This window comes from Schistocerca nitens, chromosome 8 (genome assembly GCF_023898315.1).
Source record: "Schistocerca nitens isolate TAMUIC-IGC-003100 chromosome 8, iqSchNite1.1, whole genome shotgun sequence".
NCBI classification, from domain to species: domain Eukaryota; kingdom Metazoa; phylum Arthropoda; class Insecta; order Orthoptera; family Acrididae; genus Schistocerca; species Schistocerca nitens.
Genome location: NC_064621.1, coordinates 224164332 through 224178552, shown reverse-complemented (window position 1 = coordinate 224178552; position 14221 = coordinate 224164332). Strand labels below are relative to the sequence as shown.

The following is a 14221-nucleotide window of genomic DNA, read 5'->3' as shown; positions in this document are numbered from 1 at the left end:
TAAAAATAATAGAAATGCTGAGGCTCTACAAAGGCTCATTGTCCCATATTGCAGGAACTCGATGCCATTTTATGACAGTATTTTTGATCACAATGTTTTAATATGAAAATATGTTATCACAATTAATTTAATTCCAGGGCTTTTTCTTTTTTTCCCCACTGATTTCTCTTGTTACTCTGTGTTACACCTTTGTCATCCAATGTTTTGCTTTCCTTCTGTAATATGTTAGTATTATTATAAGAAAATTATGAAAAGGAAAGTTGCTACTCACCATATAGCAGAGATGCTGGATCACAGATAGGCACAACAAAAAGACTGTCACGATATAAGCTTTCAGCCATCAAGGCCTTTGTCAAAAATAGACGACACACACACACACACACACACACACACACACACACACACACACACACACAAAACTGCAGCCTCTGGCAGCTGAAACCACACTGCGAGCAATGGGAGTGGCAACTGGGTGGGGGTAAGGAGAAAGCTAAGGCGAGGAAGGGGAGTGATAGCAGGGTAGGGGTGGGGGATTCCACCAGCTGTCAGATACATCCATCTGCAAACCTTGCCAGTGACCCCAATCCAGAAATCCAGCATTATCTCCAGTCTCTCCTCAAGTCCTTAGGCCCATGGCAGAACCTCTCCTCGGAGTCCATCTCTCTGCTCACCCCTACCCACACTCCTACCTTCTGTGTGCTTCCTAAAGTCCATAAACCCAACCACCCAAGACACCCCATTGTGGTCGGTTACTGTGCCCCCACTGAGAGAATCTTTGCTCTTGTAGACCAAAGCCTTCAGCCTGTTACCCAGAACCTACTCTCTTATACAAAAGATACCATCCATTTCCTCCACCGACTCTCCACAGTTCCTGTCCCCTTTACCAAAAGGTGCACTGTTCATCACTATTGATGCCATCTCCCTTTACACTAACGTCCCTAATGCCCATGGCCTTACTGCTGTTGAACACTACCTTTCTAAACGTCTAATGGATTCCAAACCAACAACTTCCTTCCTAATTGCCATGACCAACTATTTCCTCACCCACATTTACTTCTCCTTTGAAGGCATTACCTATAAAAAAAATCTGGGATATGGCTTTGGGCACCTGTGTGGCACCATCCTATGTCAGCCTGTTCATGGGCCATCTAGAGGAAACTTTCCTAAAACCCCAAATCCTAAACTCCTCACCTGGTTCATATTCATTCATGACATCTTTGTGATCCGGTCAAGGGTGAGGACACCCTATCCACATTCTTCCAGAACCTCAACAGCTTCTCCCCCCATTTTCTTCACCTGGTCCTACTCAACCCAACAAACCACCTTCCGAGATGTTGACCTCTGCCACAGAGATGGCTACATCAGTACATCTGTCCATATGAAACGTACTATCCGCATGCAATACCTCCACTTCGGCAGCTGCCACCCATTCCATACCAAGAAGTCCCTAGTCACCTGTGGTCGTTGCATCTGCAGTGATGAGGAGTCCCTCTTGAAATATACCGAGGGTCTCACTGAGGCCTTCACAGACCGTAATTATCCTCCCAAACTTGTACTTAGCTTATCTTTACAGTCTTCCACAACCTCCAAAAGTCCCACCGTCCAGCCACAGAGCAGCATTCCCTACGTAACTCAGTACCAGCGAAGACTGGAGCAACTGAATTACCTTTTACACTAGGGTCTCGACTACCTCTCGTCATGCCCTGAAATGAGAAATGTTCTGCCCACTCCTTCCCACACCTCCCACAGGGGTATTCCGCCGTTCACTGAACCTACACAATATACTAGTCCATCCCTACACAACCTCTGCTCCCAACCCCTTACCCCTTACCCCTTACCTCATGGCTCATATCCCTGTAGTAGACCCAGCTGCAAGACCTGTCCCACACATCCTTCCACCACCACCGATTCCAGTCTGGTCACAAACATCACCTATCCCATCAAAGGCAGGGCTACCTGTGAAACCAGTCAAGTGATCTACAAGCCTAAGCTGCAGCCACTGTGCTGCATTCCGTGTGGCAATGACAACCAACAAGCTGTCTGTCTGCATGAATGGCCACTGACAAACTGTGGCCAAGAAACAAGTGGACCACTCTGTTGCTGAGCAAGCTGCCAAATATGACATCCTTCATTTCAGTGACTGCTTCACAGCCTGTGCCATATGGATCCTTCCCACCAACACCAGCTATTCTGAATTGCACAGATGGGAATTCTCCCTGCAATATATCCTACATTCCCACAACCTTCCAGGCCTCAACCTTCGATAGTCATTTTTCTCATCCATCCAGCTCCTTTCCTGTTCCCATTCCAGCACTACAACGCCCTTATTCCACCAATACGCCCAGTCTTTTTACTTCTCCCCTTTTCCACAACCCCCATCCTACCCTCAACTTTCGCCTGCCCTCCGTTTAACCTCCCAACTGCACCTAGCTGCCCTACCCTCTCTCCACCTCATGATTGCATGCTTGGTAGCAGCACTTCACTATCCGCTATCCCTATCCTGCTATTCATCCCCCTCCCTGCACCAACCTCCTCCTTACTTCCACCCAATTGCCACTACAACCATGCACTGCTGCTGCAGTGTGGCTTCAGCTGCCAGAGACTGCAGTCACTTGTGTGTGTGTGTGTGTGTGTGGGGGGGGGGGGGGGGGGTTCTACTTTCAATAAAGGCCTTGATGGTGAAAACTTATATTATGACAGTCTTTTTGTTGTGCCTATTTGCAACTCAGCATATCCACTATATGGTGAATAGCAAGTGTCCTTTTCACGATATTGTTACATTCAAACATGGATTTTACATCGTTTAGTATTATTATAAGACTTGACAAGGCCAAATATGGACAATAGTATCTTCATTGTCCACATAAAATTGTTTTAATTGTCTAAATTGCAAATTTATACAATGATAAGACAGGTTTCGTTTATGCCAACAGTCATCTTCAAATCTAAATACCCAGAAAAATATTGTCCGTAAGAACTTCCATTTACTTACAATAAATATAATATAAAAAGGAAAAATGTGGCTTAGAATATCTCATCACAGAGTATACAGTCATGTACTGAGTCATTTAAATTACTGTGTGTTCTATGGTGCTGCTCTTTGAGATAGACATAGGTGGACACCTGCTAGAAGGCATGCTGTATGCTCAGTTACATAATTATATCTAAAAACAAAGATGATGTAACTTACCGAACGAAAGCATTGGTATGTTGATAGAGACACTAACAAACACAAACACACACACACAAACTGTCCATTTGCATGAACAGACACAGGCAGACAGTGTTTGTTGGTAATGAGGATCACCCTGTGGCTAAACATGCCTTGGTGCACGGCCAGCACATCTTGGGATAGTGTTACACCGTCCGGGTTATCTGGATACTTCCCACTAACACCAACCTATCAGAACCCCGGAGATGGGAACTTGCCCTTCAATATATCATCTCTTCCCGTTACCCACCAGGCCTCAACCTCCGCTAATTTCAAGTTGCTGCCACTCATACCTCATCTGTCATTCAACATCATCTTTGCCTCTGTACTTCTGCCACGGCTGACATCTCTGCCCAAACTCTTTGCCTTTACATGTGTCTGCTTGTGTCTGTATATGTGCGGATGGATATGTGTGTGTGTGCGAGTGTATACCTGTTCCTTTTTCTCCCTAAGGTAAGTCTTTCCGCTCCCAGGATCCTTTCGTCTTTCCCTCTCCTTCCCTCTTTCCTGATGAAGCAACCATGGGTTGTGAAAGCTTGAATTTTGTGTGTGTGTTTGTGTTTGTTAGTCTCTCTATCAACATACCAATGCTTTCGTTTGGTAAGTTACATTATCTTTGTTTTTAGATATATTTTTCCCACGTGGAGTGTTTCCCTATATTATATTCAATTGCATAATTAAATTACCGTATTAAAACAGAAAACACTAGGAAAAGAATGTTGGCAGTTTAAGTTAGGGTAGTGAAAGTGTTCCACAGCTAATAATTGTAAAATATGGGGAGAGTAGATGAGAAGATAAAACAGTTATTCTAATGATCAGGCTGTTTGTGCATAATAGAAAGGTGCACATCAGTAAATTATGAAGTAATTTAACAAATAAAATGCAAGATACAAAAGGACAAAAAGGAGATGTTGCAATGTTGGTAAGTTCATTGTACATCAGGAGATTATGAAATACGAGGATCATTCGATAATCAAAGAGACAAATTGGTGTGGGGAAAAACTGTTGGTAGGGCAAGTTTGGTACTTTTATCGTTTTAAGTTGGCATCACTTGGATGAGCCCTGATCAGCTAATGTATCAACATTGTGTTGTTTATAACCTCAAAAATACATTTCAAGATGGCAAGTCTGCTTGAAACATCCAAATTAGTTGAACAACATTCTGTTATTTACTTGCTGAAGGTGAGAAACCAGTGAATATATACTGTAGAATGTCTAAAGTTTATGGTGAAGGTTGGATGAATTGTGCAAATTTTTCAGAGCAGTTAAAAAATGGTCACGGCTCAGTGACTGACGAACACTGTTCTGACCGACCAGTTGCAGTTTCAACTCCCTCACTTGAAAGTCGAATTGATGACATTATTTGTGCCTACCACTATGTGACTGTGGAAATGATACTTGTTAAGGTTCAAGTTAGTACCGGTACAGTTAATAACATTATCTATAGAAGCTGAAGTACCACAAAACATGTGCAAGATGGGTCGAAAAGGAGTTGACAAAACTACACAAGGAAACAAGGTTGGGAGTGTGTACAGAGTTAAAGGAATGTTATGAAAGTGAAGGTAGCACTTCCTCAACAAAATTTTAACTTGTGATGAAACTTGGGTTCACTATTATGAGCAAGAATCAAAAAGACAAAGCATGGAGTGGAAGCACACCAACTCACCTGTCAAGAAAAAATTCAAAACCCAAGCATCAGCAGGAAAAGCCATGTTGATGGTGTTTTGGGATGCTGAAGGTCCAGTTTTTTGTGATTACCTCGAAGAGCAGTGTACAATGAACATCCAGTACTACTCGGATTTGCTTTTAAACTAGGTGAAGCCAACCATGAGAGAGACATGTGGATCTCAGAGGAAAGTGTGATTCTCCAGCAAGACAACACACGTCCTCATATTGCTCAACTAACCTGTGAAACCATCGACAAAATGAGCTGGGAAGTACTGCCTCATCCCCCTTACAGTCGTGATTTAGCACCTAGTGATTTCCATTTGACTGGTGTGCTGAAGGAGGCATTACGTGGGAAGAGGTTCCAGGACAACGAGGACATGAAAAAGTTTGTGGGAAATTGGTTCAAACATCAAGATAAAGAGTTCTTTGCAGCCGGAATAAAAAAGCTTGTAGCCTGTTGGAACAAATACATGAATGTTCAAGGAGATTATGTTGAAAAGTAGAAAAAATATTGTTTTGTAAAAATAAACGCTTTTTTCTCCAGACCAATTTGTCTCTTTAATTATTGAATGACCCGTGTAGGTGAACAAAAAAAAAAGTGAAGGACAGAGAGGGAACATATCACCACCGCTGTGTTCATTGCAATTAGCAAGGGTCACTTTCTTCGGTCACGCTCTATCTTGTTGTCATTCTTGATTACTGATATGTTGTGGACGAGCTTGGAAGGGCCACAAGGACACAGTTTTACCATCTTCTTTCCCACAAGGAAACACCGGAATGACTTGTTTCAGCATATCAATGCATTACATGTTTAACATACAATGTCAAAGTATCAGATCACTAGAGCAACTCCTAAGAGATGTTAAAATGCTCATTTTTATTAAACACACACTATTCATTTAAAATTTGCTCTGGAGCAACAGAAAGTGCTCTCCAAAACAGATTTTAAATAAGCATTGAGTTTAATCGGAATGAGTATTTTAATCTTTTTGAGGAGCTGCTCTAGTTTGATTCATGTAGTCCCTGTGTCAAAAAAGTTCCAGAACAGTTTTTTTTCTTTTATTTATTTATTTATTTTTTTAACTAGAAAATTACACTTGCCAAGTAATGATCCTAGCTCCTATCAAAATAGTCCCCCTGGCTGTCTATACTCATTTGCCAACATTCCTTTAGGTCTTGGAAGCAAGCAGGAAAATATTCAACTGTCATGCTTGTAAGCTCATTTGTCACAGCCAATTGGATGTCTGTGATATCTTGATGAAGCTTTGCTTTCAGTTGCCTTTTCACTCGTGGAAACAAGAAAAAAATCACAATGTGTGAGGTCAGGTGAGTATGGCAGATATGGGATGGTAGTAACAGAATATCTGGCCAGATACTTGGTTACAGATAAAGAAAGCAGTATGGGGTATTGCATTGTCATACAGTAACCAGTTCTGAGAAAGCACAAATTAGTTTGGCGACATTTAATTGCTTGTAGCAGACAATTCAAGACTTCATTGCTAAGAGTTTGGTTCACTGTTTGACCTGGAGGTGCATACTCATGGTGGACTTCTCCTTCACTATGAAAGATTGTGATCAACATTCGCTTTGTTCTTGAAGGTTGTCATTTGACCTGTTGCGAGGCTGGTGACCCAGGAATCTACCCTTCAGCACTTTGACTGTTTGTGTGAGGGTCGTACTGGTAGCACCAACATTCATTCAAATTAAGTTCTTCTGAAACTGCATACACAGTTACATGACAGTCTTCTTGCAATAAGTGCCTTACACACTTACCAACGAGTGCAATCTTTTTACAGTTGTCAAAAGAGCTTCCTGATTGGATTGGGGATGGGAAAGCTGGTGACATGATGTGTTGAATGCCATTTTGCTGGCAAGAAGTGGCAAAAAGCTTATTTTACGATGATTCCTGGTCCTGAGAACCAAAGGCATAGTCGACATGTAATATGATGAACCCTTATCTCTGTTGTAAACTACACAAATCTGAAATGTCCGATAAGTTATGACATCACGTGCGTTGAAATTATCTAGCCCTTTTACTTTATCGACTTCTGGTCCACGTACAAGAGCAACGGTGACCCAGCCATTACCATGTTCATTCGTAACCTTGTTAGCAAGAGTGAAGTTCAAAACTGCACCGCAAAACACTGATGGCCCATACAAGATGACTTGGGTGCCTATGTAATTATTGGTAGTAATAGAAATGTTGTCTATTGCTTTAAAAACTGTAAGATGCGAACACCTACTCCTCCTAAAATAACGCAGCATAACTGATCTATTTCAATGCTGCTGCATGTGCAGCTGCTCGACGACTGACGCCGTCTTTCCAGATTCATTGCTTATGCCGATGGGCATGCCAGACAAGAGTGATGTCTGTGGAAGTGTCAGAGGGGCATGCAGGCTGGACCAGCTCCTGGTTTTCCAGCACAGGGCCGTGTGGCTGGAAGGAGCCCACTTGCTGGCAGTACCTGGGTCATGGTGATGATGAGGGGGGCGCTGGACGCCACTCCATTTCCATGTATGGCTCAAAAAGTTTGGGGTGCCCCAGTTGAAGATGCTGCTCGGGACGGTCTGGTGGCACCACCTGCTATGGCTCCTCCAGTGTCTGGTTCTCGACAGATGTCTGAGGGAAGGAGAGTGATGAGTGCACAGGGTGATGTACTATACTGCAGATAAGGAGGAAAGGAAGACTCCAGAGCTCAAGTGGGAAAAGAAGGAGATGGAGAAGGAGAGAAACGACACATGGCGTTGTCGCGAGGAGCATCCTGGAGTGTGAACGGGGATGAAGATGATTGACCACCTGCCGCAGGTCGAGTTGGTTTTGATGACTGGTTACCGTCCTTTTATCTGTGTTCAAGATGAACACACAGTGGCTCATTAGCTTCAAATGACTGCCAGGATCCATTTGTCCTGATGCTCAGAACCCCGCACTCACACTCGGGTGCCTGCCGTAAAGTCTGGAGATGGTGGAGTGGGCGGTGTGACTTGTGTCAGCAGCTGGAAATTTAGGAGTGTGCACGGCTGGTGGCCATGAAAGAGCTCTGCCAGATTCTACACCCCCACCCCTTCCTTTTGTTCATCAGTGTACCCCTGTATGAACTTGGAAAAAGGGCTAGAACATCATTTGTAAGCGAATGGTCAACATATTTTCTCATATGAGTTTTGAAAGTGCAAACAAATCTCTCAGCTTCCTGATTGGATTGGGGATGGGAAAGCTGGTGACATGATGTGTTGAATGCCATTTTGCTGGCAAAAAGTGGCAAAAAGCTGTTCTCAGAACTGGGGCCCATTATCTGACCCAGCTGTGCAGGGAAGGCCTCCTATGGAGAAGAGCAAGGGTACAGTACTGCAGAAAGCACATCATCCTGCAGGGATGGCTGGATCAGTAACCCAATGGGAACTCTAACCCCCCCCCCCCCCCCAAAAGCAATGTTTTCACCTCTATAATAGATTTATTGTTGTATATGGTGCCTTAATGATGACCTTAACAACGGTGGAACAGTGGTTAACAATATAGGAAAACTGGGAGTAAGTGTCAGAGACTATCAACCAGATGGCATCCAGAAAAGGGCTGGCAAAATCAAGATGAATCCTCTCCCAAGGCTGCAAGACATAGAGCCTGGGAAGCATCTTGGTACGACACACACCCTAAATGATACAGGAGATGCAGGATATCTGGCTGATGGGGTTTTTGTCTTTGTATCAGAAGATGCAGTCCACAAGACTGTGCCTATGACAGAGGCGAAAATAGTTCTATAGGGAGTTAAAGTCGTGACTGGGTACCTAATCTGGCCATCCCTGCAATATTTTATCCTTTCCCAAGGTGCCAGTGATTCATGATCCATTGATGGGAAAGTAGTCCACAGTTTGCTGCTCTCATTATCTAAGTGGAAACAAAGGGCCTCATCTTGACTGAACACTGGATCAGGGCCCATTGGGTGGTGCGAAGGGCATCAACATTTGTGTGCTGAGTGGTATTTCAGAATTGCATGTCATAGTTACATGTGCAGAGAAAAAGAGCCGATAGCTGGAACCAATTGGCCACTTGATCAGGGGGCTTAGCAGCTGAGTCAAAGTGTGTTATCGAAGGCTTATGATCAGTGAGTTAGTGGAACTTGGCTACATAGAGAAAAATGTGGGACTTTTTTAGTGCAAAAAGATTGCAAGTGCTACCTTGCCTATATGGGAATACTTCTGCTGGGTGGCGTTGAGCATTTTGAAAGCATAGGTTGTTCAGAGATGTTGACATAGCACTGTGCTAATACAGTGTCCAAGTCCCATTCAGAGACATCAGCACCTGCTGCCAACTGGTTCCACAGCTGGAAACTGGTGAGGCAAGGCATGGAGAGTAAGGCTTGTGTGAGAACAGATTCTGTAAATGTTCCTCATTTGTGGCCCCAGTGACAACAACATCATCTAAATAATTAATGCAGTCTAGAACATCTGTAAGCAATTGTTTGAGGAACTATTGAGAAAGTGCCATGCCGAAAACCAAACATTAAAACTTATAAAGACCATGTGGCGTTTTGACAACCAATGTCTTCTGTGATTCTTCATCAAGGGGTGTCTTCTGTGATTCTTCATCAAGGGGCAGCCGCAAGTAACTTTTAGCCCGGTCAATTTTTGAAAAATACTGCCCACTTGAGAGAGTGATGAAGAGTTGCCCTGACTTTGGAATTGTATAAGTGGCCATTTCAGGTTGTCAGTTTTGTGTGACCTTAAAATCCCCACCATCCAAGGTGAGGTCGTCAAATTGTCGGGCTAATTTTCCGTACTTCCTTGTCTGGGACCACACAAATAATAGCATCCCATCCTCTTTGGTACTTACTTTTTAACTCACAGCATAAATAATAGTGTGTCATGCAAGTTGACTGATATATTTTACAGTTCAAGTTCAATACAAGTGTCACAAACATAGTATTCAGTTCTAAAGAACAAACCACAAGAGTAATTTAGTATAACAGCAATAATTTTGTATTCAAAGAACGATCCATGCACAGTAATACGAGCAAAGACAAAAAGGGCTGAGCGGCTGGCTAGCAGCAGCCACATAAATAGACGGACATAGTGAAGCCTGGCACAGGTGGCACTAGGAGGACCCCTGCATTGACATTCTACGTGACACATTTGCAGTGATGCCTCTTTTGAGTGGTTGAACCCCACCACCCACCACCCATCAACCATCAACAGCAGAGGTGGAAAAATAGATGAGTTGTATTGGCGACTGGCTGGCGTTAGTGACACCTTTCTTTGCCCACCAGAGTGGGTTGTGGTTTTGTGAGTTACCATATATCAATTTGTATCCTTCAACTACTTAAAGTGTAACTTTATATTACTATATTACTAGCTATATTTTAACCTCTGCTAGTATACCATCACCTGATTCCTGTCATTCTTGACCTATGGATTGGAATGACATCTCTCTTTTTCCCAGTTCTGATACTAATTTCCATTACCGCTTGGTATTTACAATCTATGTCTTCCTGACAGCAAATGCATTGATCACAAGTTTCATAATGTGGTCACCGTGTGCATCAGTTTTCTGTTTTTATTTTTTCTCTCATGTTGACCAGTCTCATATTAAAAATTACGCCTTATGCTCTGTCCCACATGGAAGCATCAGAAGCAGCATTTACATAGATCAAGTTCAAAAAGTGTGCCTAACACATTCCCTTAAAAACATAACAACATGTAGCTAATATATATGTGGTACGCATAGTGTTGTAAACTTTATGCTGTTTCAGGCAGGCTGTGTTCATTTCACGAGCATGTCACCAACGTCAGCATGTGACATCAAAGTTCTTATCCTCCTGTACACAGCAGAGAAGCGTGCATACCTAGGGTTTATCCCTAATGATCAGACAACATTTGTGGATCGTCTCCGCCGTGTCATACAGCAATCAAAGTCAAGTCAGGCGCTAATAAGGCAGGGACAGGTAGGTTTTTCTTTCATCATATATTGATGACTTTGTAACAGAAAAAATAGGAAAACGGAATTGTATTTTATGATTGTTTTTTTAATGATTGCTAGAATTTGACTTTAACAACTGAGTAGGTCATAGGATCACACACACACACACACACACACACACACACTGATTCTTCATGTTCCATGAATCCCAATGAGGAGGAGATGTTCCGGGGATATAGACTAGTTGCAACTAATACAGACACATGCATTGCTCCACAGTGATATATGGCAGTATACACCAGTAGAACTCATTAAAATACCTGGGAGCTTATAGGTAGATGCTGTTAGCTTGAAATGCTTATATATGCTGGATTGTACTTACCCCATTACTGGCCAAAACTCTATCGGATCATTTTTTGCAAACTTTTATACATAAATACATTGCATTGAGTGATTAACTGAATAAAAAGTTGTTTTGAAAATTTTCTGTTTATTAAAACAAAAACTACAGACCATCCCATTTTTGGGACATTGGCCAAATGCGCTATTCAAATTCACAACCTTATTCTCCATGCATAATATTGTAAGAAACAACACAAACAATAAATAAAGAATGTTTTAATATTATTGAATGTCTATTCAAAGATGATGTGACTTACCATACGAAAGCGCTGGCAGGTCGATAGACAAGTGTGTCTATTGACCTGCCAGCGCTTTCGTATGGTAAGTCACATCATCTTTGTTTTTAGATATATTTTTCCTGCGTGGAATGTTTCCCTCTATTATATGAATGTCTATTCAATATGAAATGAAGCAAAACCCTTGTGTACACCAACATTGCACCTATCACAAATTTTTGTTGTTTTTTCTTGCAGTAAGCACATCTCTTCTGTGTTTTACTTGGCACAGTGAAATGATTTCCTGGATCTAGTCGTACATCTGTGCTCACCCGTCCTCCCATCAGTTTGCTTCCTTGTGGTCCTCTGCATTTTTTGTACTGATCCTGTTTCTTTGATAGGTAAAACACCACTATTCTCCGTCCGGCATCCAAAAGTGACAGCTTCTCATTAGAGTTAGCAATTTGGTATGCACGCCATGTGTTTACTATGCAGATATCTATCATCTGTGTGAATAATGGCCGCCACCATTTCTTTGACCTTATCCTCGTCCTATAAAGTGATATCTGCATGTCCAGTAGATCTACGCCACCCATATGGGCATTGAATTCTTCAATGACATGTGGCATTGTAACAGATATTTCCTTTTTCTTTGTCCGTGAGTATCTTTTAGTAGAACTCAGAGGAGTAATAGTACTGTAATTTGTCGCTACGCATACTTGTTTGTTGTCACTCCATTTCACAACCAGAACTTCATTCTCTTTGTCAAACATGTAGTCATAGAATTCTCGTTCCTTTTCTTTTGCCATTCCTTTCGAGTCAGTCAAAGGACATGCATTAGTTTGGATCTCTCTTATTGTTCCTGTAGCTTTCATTTTACTCTTACCGAGTGTGATCAGTGTGTGAACACTGGTGAAAAAGTTGTCAAAGAAAAGCTTATAATTCAGATACTCTGATTCTGGAATCATGCTGGTTGGTTCATTTATTACCCTTGCACCTAAAGGCTCCTGTTTGTTGTCAGTCTTGCCACAGTATGGCGAAAAATTATAAAGAAAGCCATTGGAACTTGCAAGGCGCCAAATTTTATTTCCAAATTTGATAGGCCTTCCTCTCAGAAACATTTTAGTTGAATGTTTGCCGTAATAACATACCATCAGTTCATCAATTGAGAGTTCTGAATGAAATACGCCAAATTTACCAAATTCCTTTTTCAGCATTTCAGAGTACAACCTCAGTTTGTACATCGTGTCGTTTCTGTCTATTTTGGAGTTGTCATTGAGGTGAATGAAATTATTTATTTCCCAAAACCTATCTCTTGACATGGAGTTGAAGACTAAAGGAACACCGACATCAGGAGCCTGTTCCCAGTACATATTCTCATGGGGAAGCTTATGATAACCACTCAGAAGTAGTATGCCAATAAATGATTTTAGTTCTTCTTTGGTTAGCAGAAAATTTATTTTGTTATGTTGGCAAGCATAGATTTCGCTTTGTTCAATAATAGTATCCATTAGTTTCTCAGAAAAAAAATCCTCAAACACCTGGGGCACTGTCTTATTTGCTAGACATTCCGCAACATAATGTTCGTTGCTCTTCCCTGGTTCACTAGTGTTTGTGTACGTTGGTTGACATTTATACCACTTACATTTATATTTTTTTTTAGATAACGTACCACTTTCTGCTCCATCTTCTAACGCTTTCCTTGGCTTCTGGAGGTACAACTGTAGCATTAGCTTCATTTCTGCTGGTTATGAGCTCTAAAGTACCAGCTACATCTTGTACAACAGACTCATTGTTCAGTACATTTTCGTCAATGTCTTCTTCATCTGTTATTACATCTGCATTGGGTGGAATAATCTTCAATTCTACGTCATCATCTTAATCGTCACTCTCTTTATGGTTCTCTAGCTCTGCTAGAATTTCTTCAAGTGTAAGTCCACGCGGCATGTTTTTATCCTGTTGGAATCGTAAAATTCGAATAGAGTATGGAAAAAAAGCAGATATAAAGAACATAAAATGCAATTCTTCTCTGTATAATACGTGTATACAAGAATAAGGTACATCAACAATAAGTGATAGTGTAACATGCCAATGTCCTATTATTGGGACGCATAAAATATACCGATATTGCACTTACTTGAAAAAATCTGAAGTATACTTAATCTTACACGGACATCCATATGTTCATAACAAACACGCCCAGACAACAAAATCACAGCTCATTGTTGTCCAGGAACTACCAGCAGACATACAGTGCTGCCAAGTGCGAGAACAAAATATCGGCAACTTTATAATTTTCCTGACGTGAAGTACTTAGAAAAAAGTTATTTATTTTACATTTACAGGTATTATAGCAGTTAGTTGGACCTACAGGTGCAACAATAAAGGCTAAAAGTTCCATTGCTTACGTAGAAATAAGTAAAATATACGCATCCCAAAAAAGGAACAATGGCCAGTAATGGGTTAAACCTGCACTACTTAAAATTTGGTTATTCTGTATACAGTGAGATTAAGCCTGTTGTGCATGTAGCCAACATTGTGCAAGTAAGAGAATGAGTGATGCAAAGACAGGGAAATAATTTGGTGTTAGTAGATATTTTTTTTTGAACATCTAGCTTAGTTAATGCTTTCATTTTGAACAATATTTTATCTGCTGCACTTGTTATTCTGACAGGTGTTTTCAGCACTGCTGTGTTTATATTTGTTGTTTGGACTTGACCAACAGTGAGTATAACGAACATTAGCGCTTGCAGCACCTAACGAAAATAACGGGAGGTGTTACCAAAATTTGTGCAAAATGACATCCATAATTCAGGT

The 14221-nt window shown here is 41.5% G+C and overlaps 1 protein-coding gene across 3 annotated transcripts in view; it reads left to right on the top strand.

Annotated features, from left to right (window-relative positions):
- LOC126199282 (mediator of RNA polymerase II transcription subunit 25) overlaps positions 1 to 14221 on the top strand; it is a 194660-nt gene that overhangs the window by 110702 nt on the left and 69737 nt on the right. For all 3 annotated transcript variants that reach the window (XM_049936091.1, XM_049936093.1, XM_049936090.1), the window contains exon 12: positions 10621 to 10812. In XM_049936091.1, coding sequence (XP_049792048.1) covers positions 10621 to 10812 — 192 coding nt within the window. The remainder of the gene's footprint in view (positions 1 to 10620; positions 10813 to 14221) is intronic.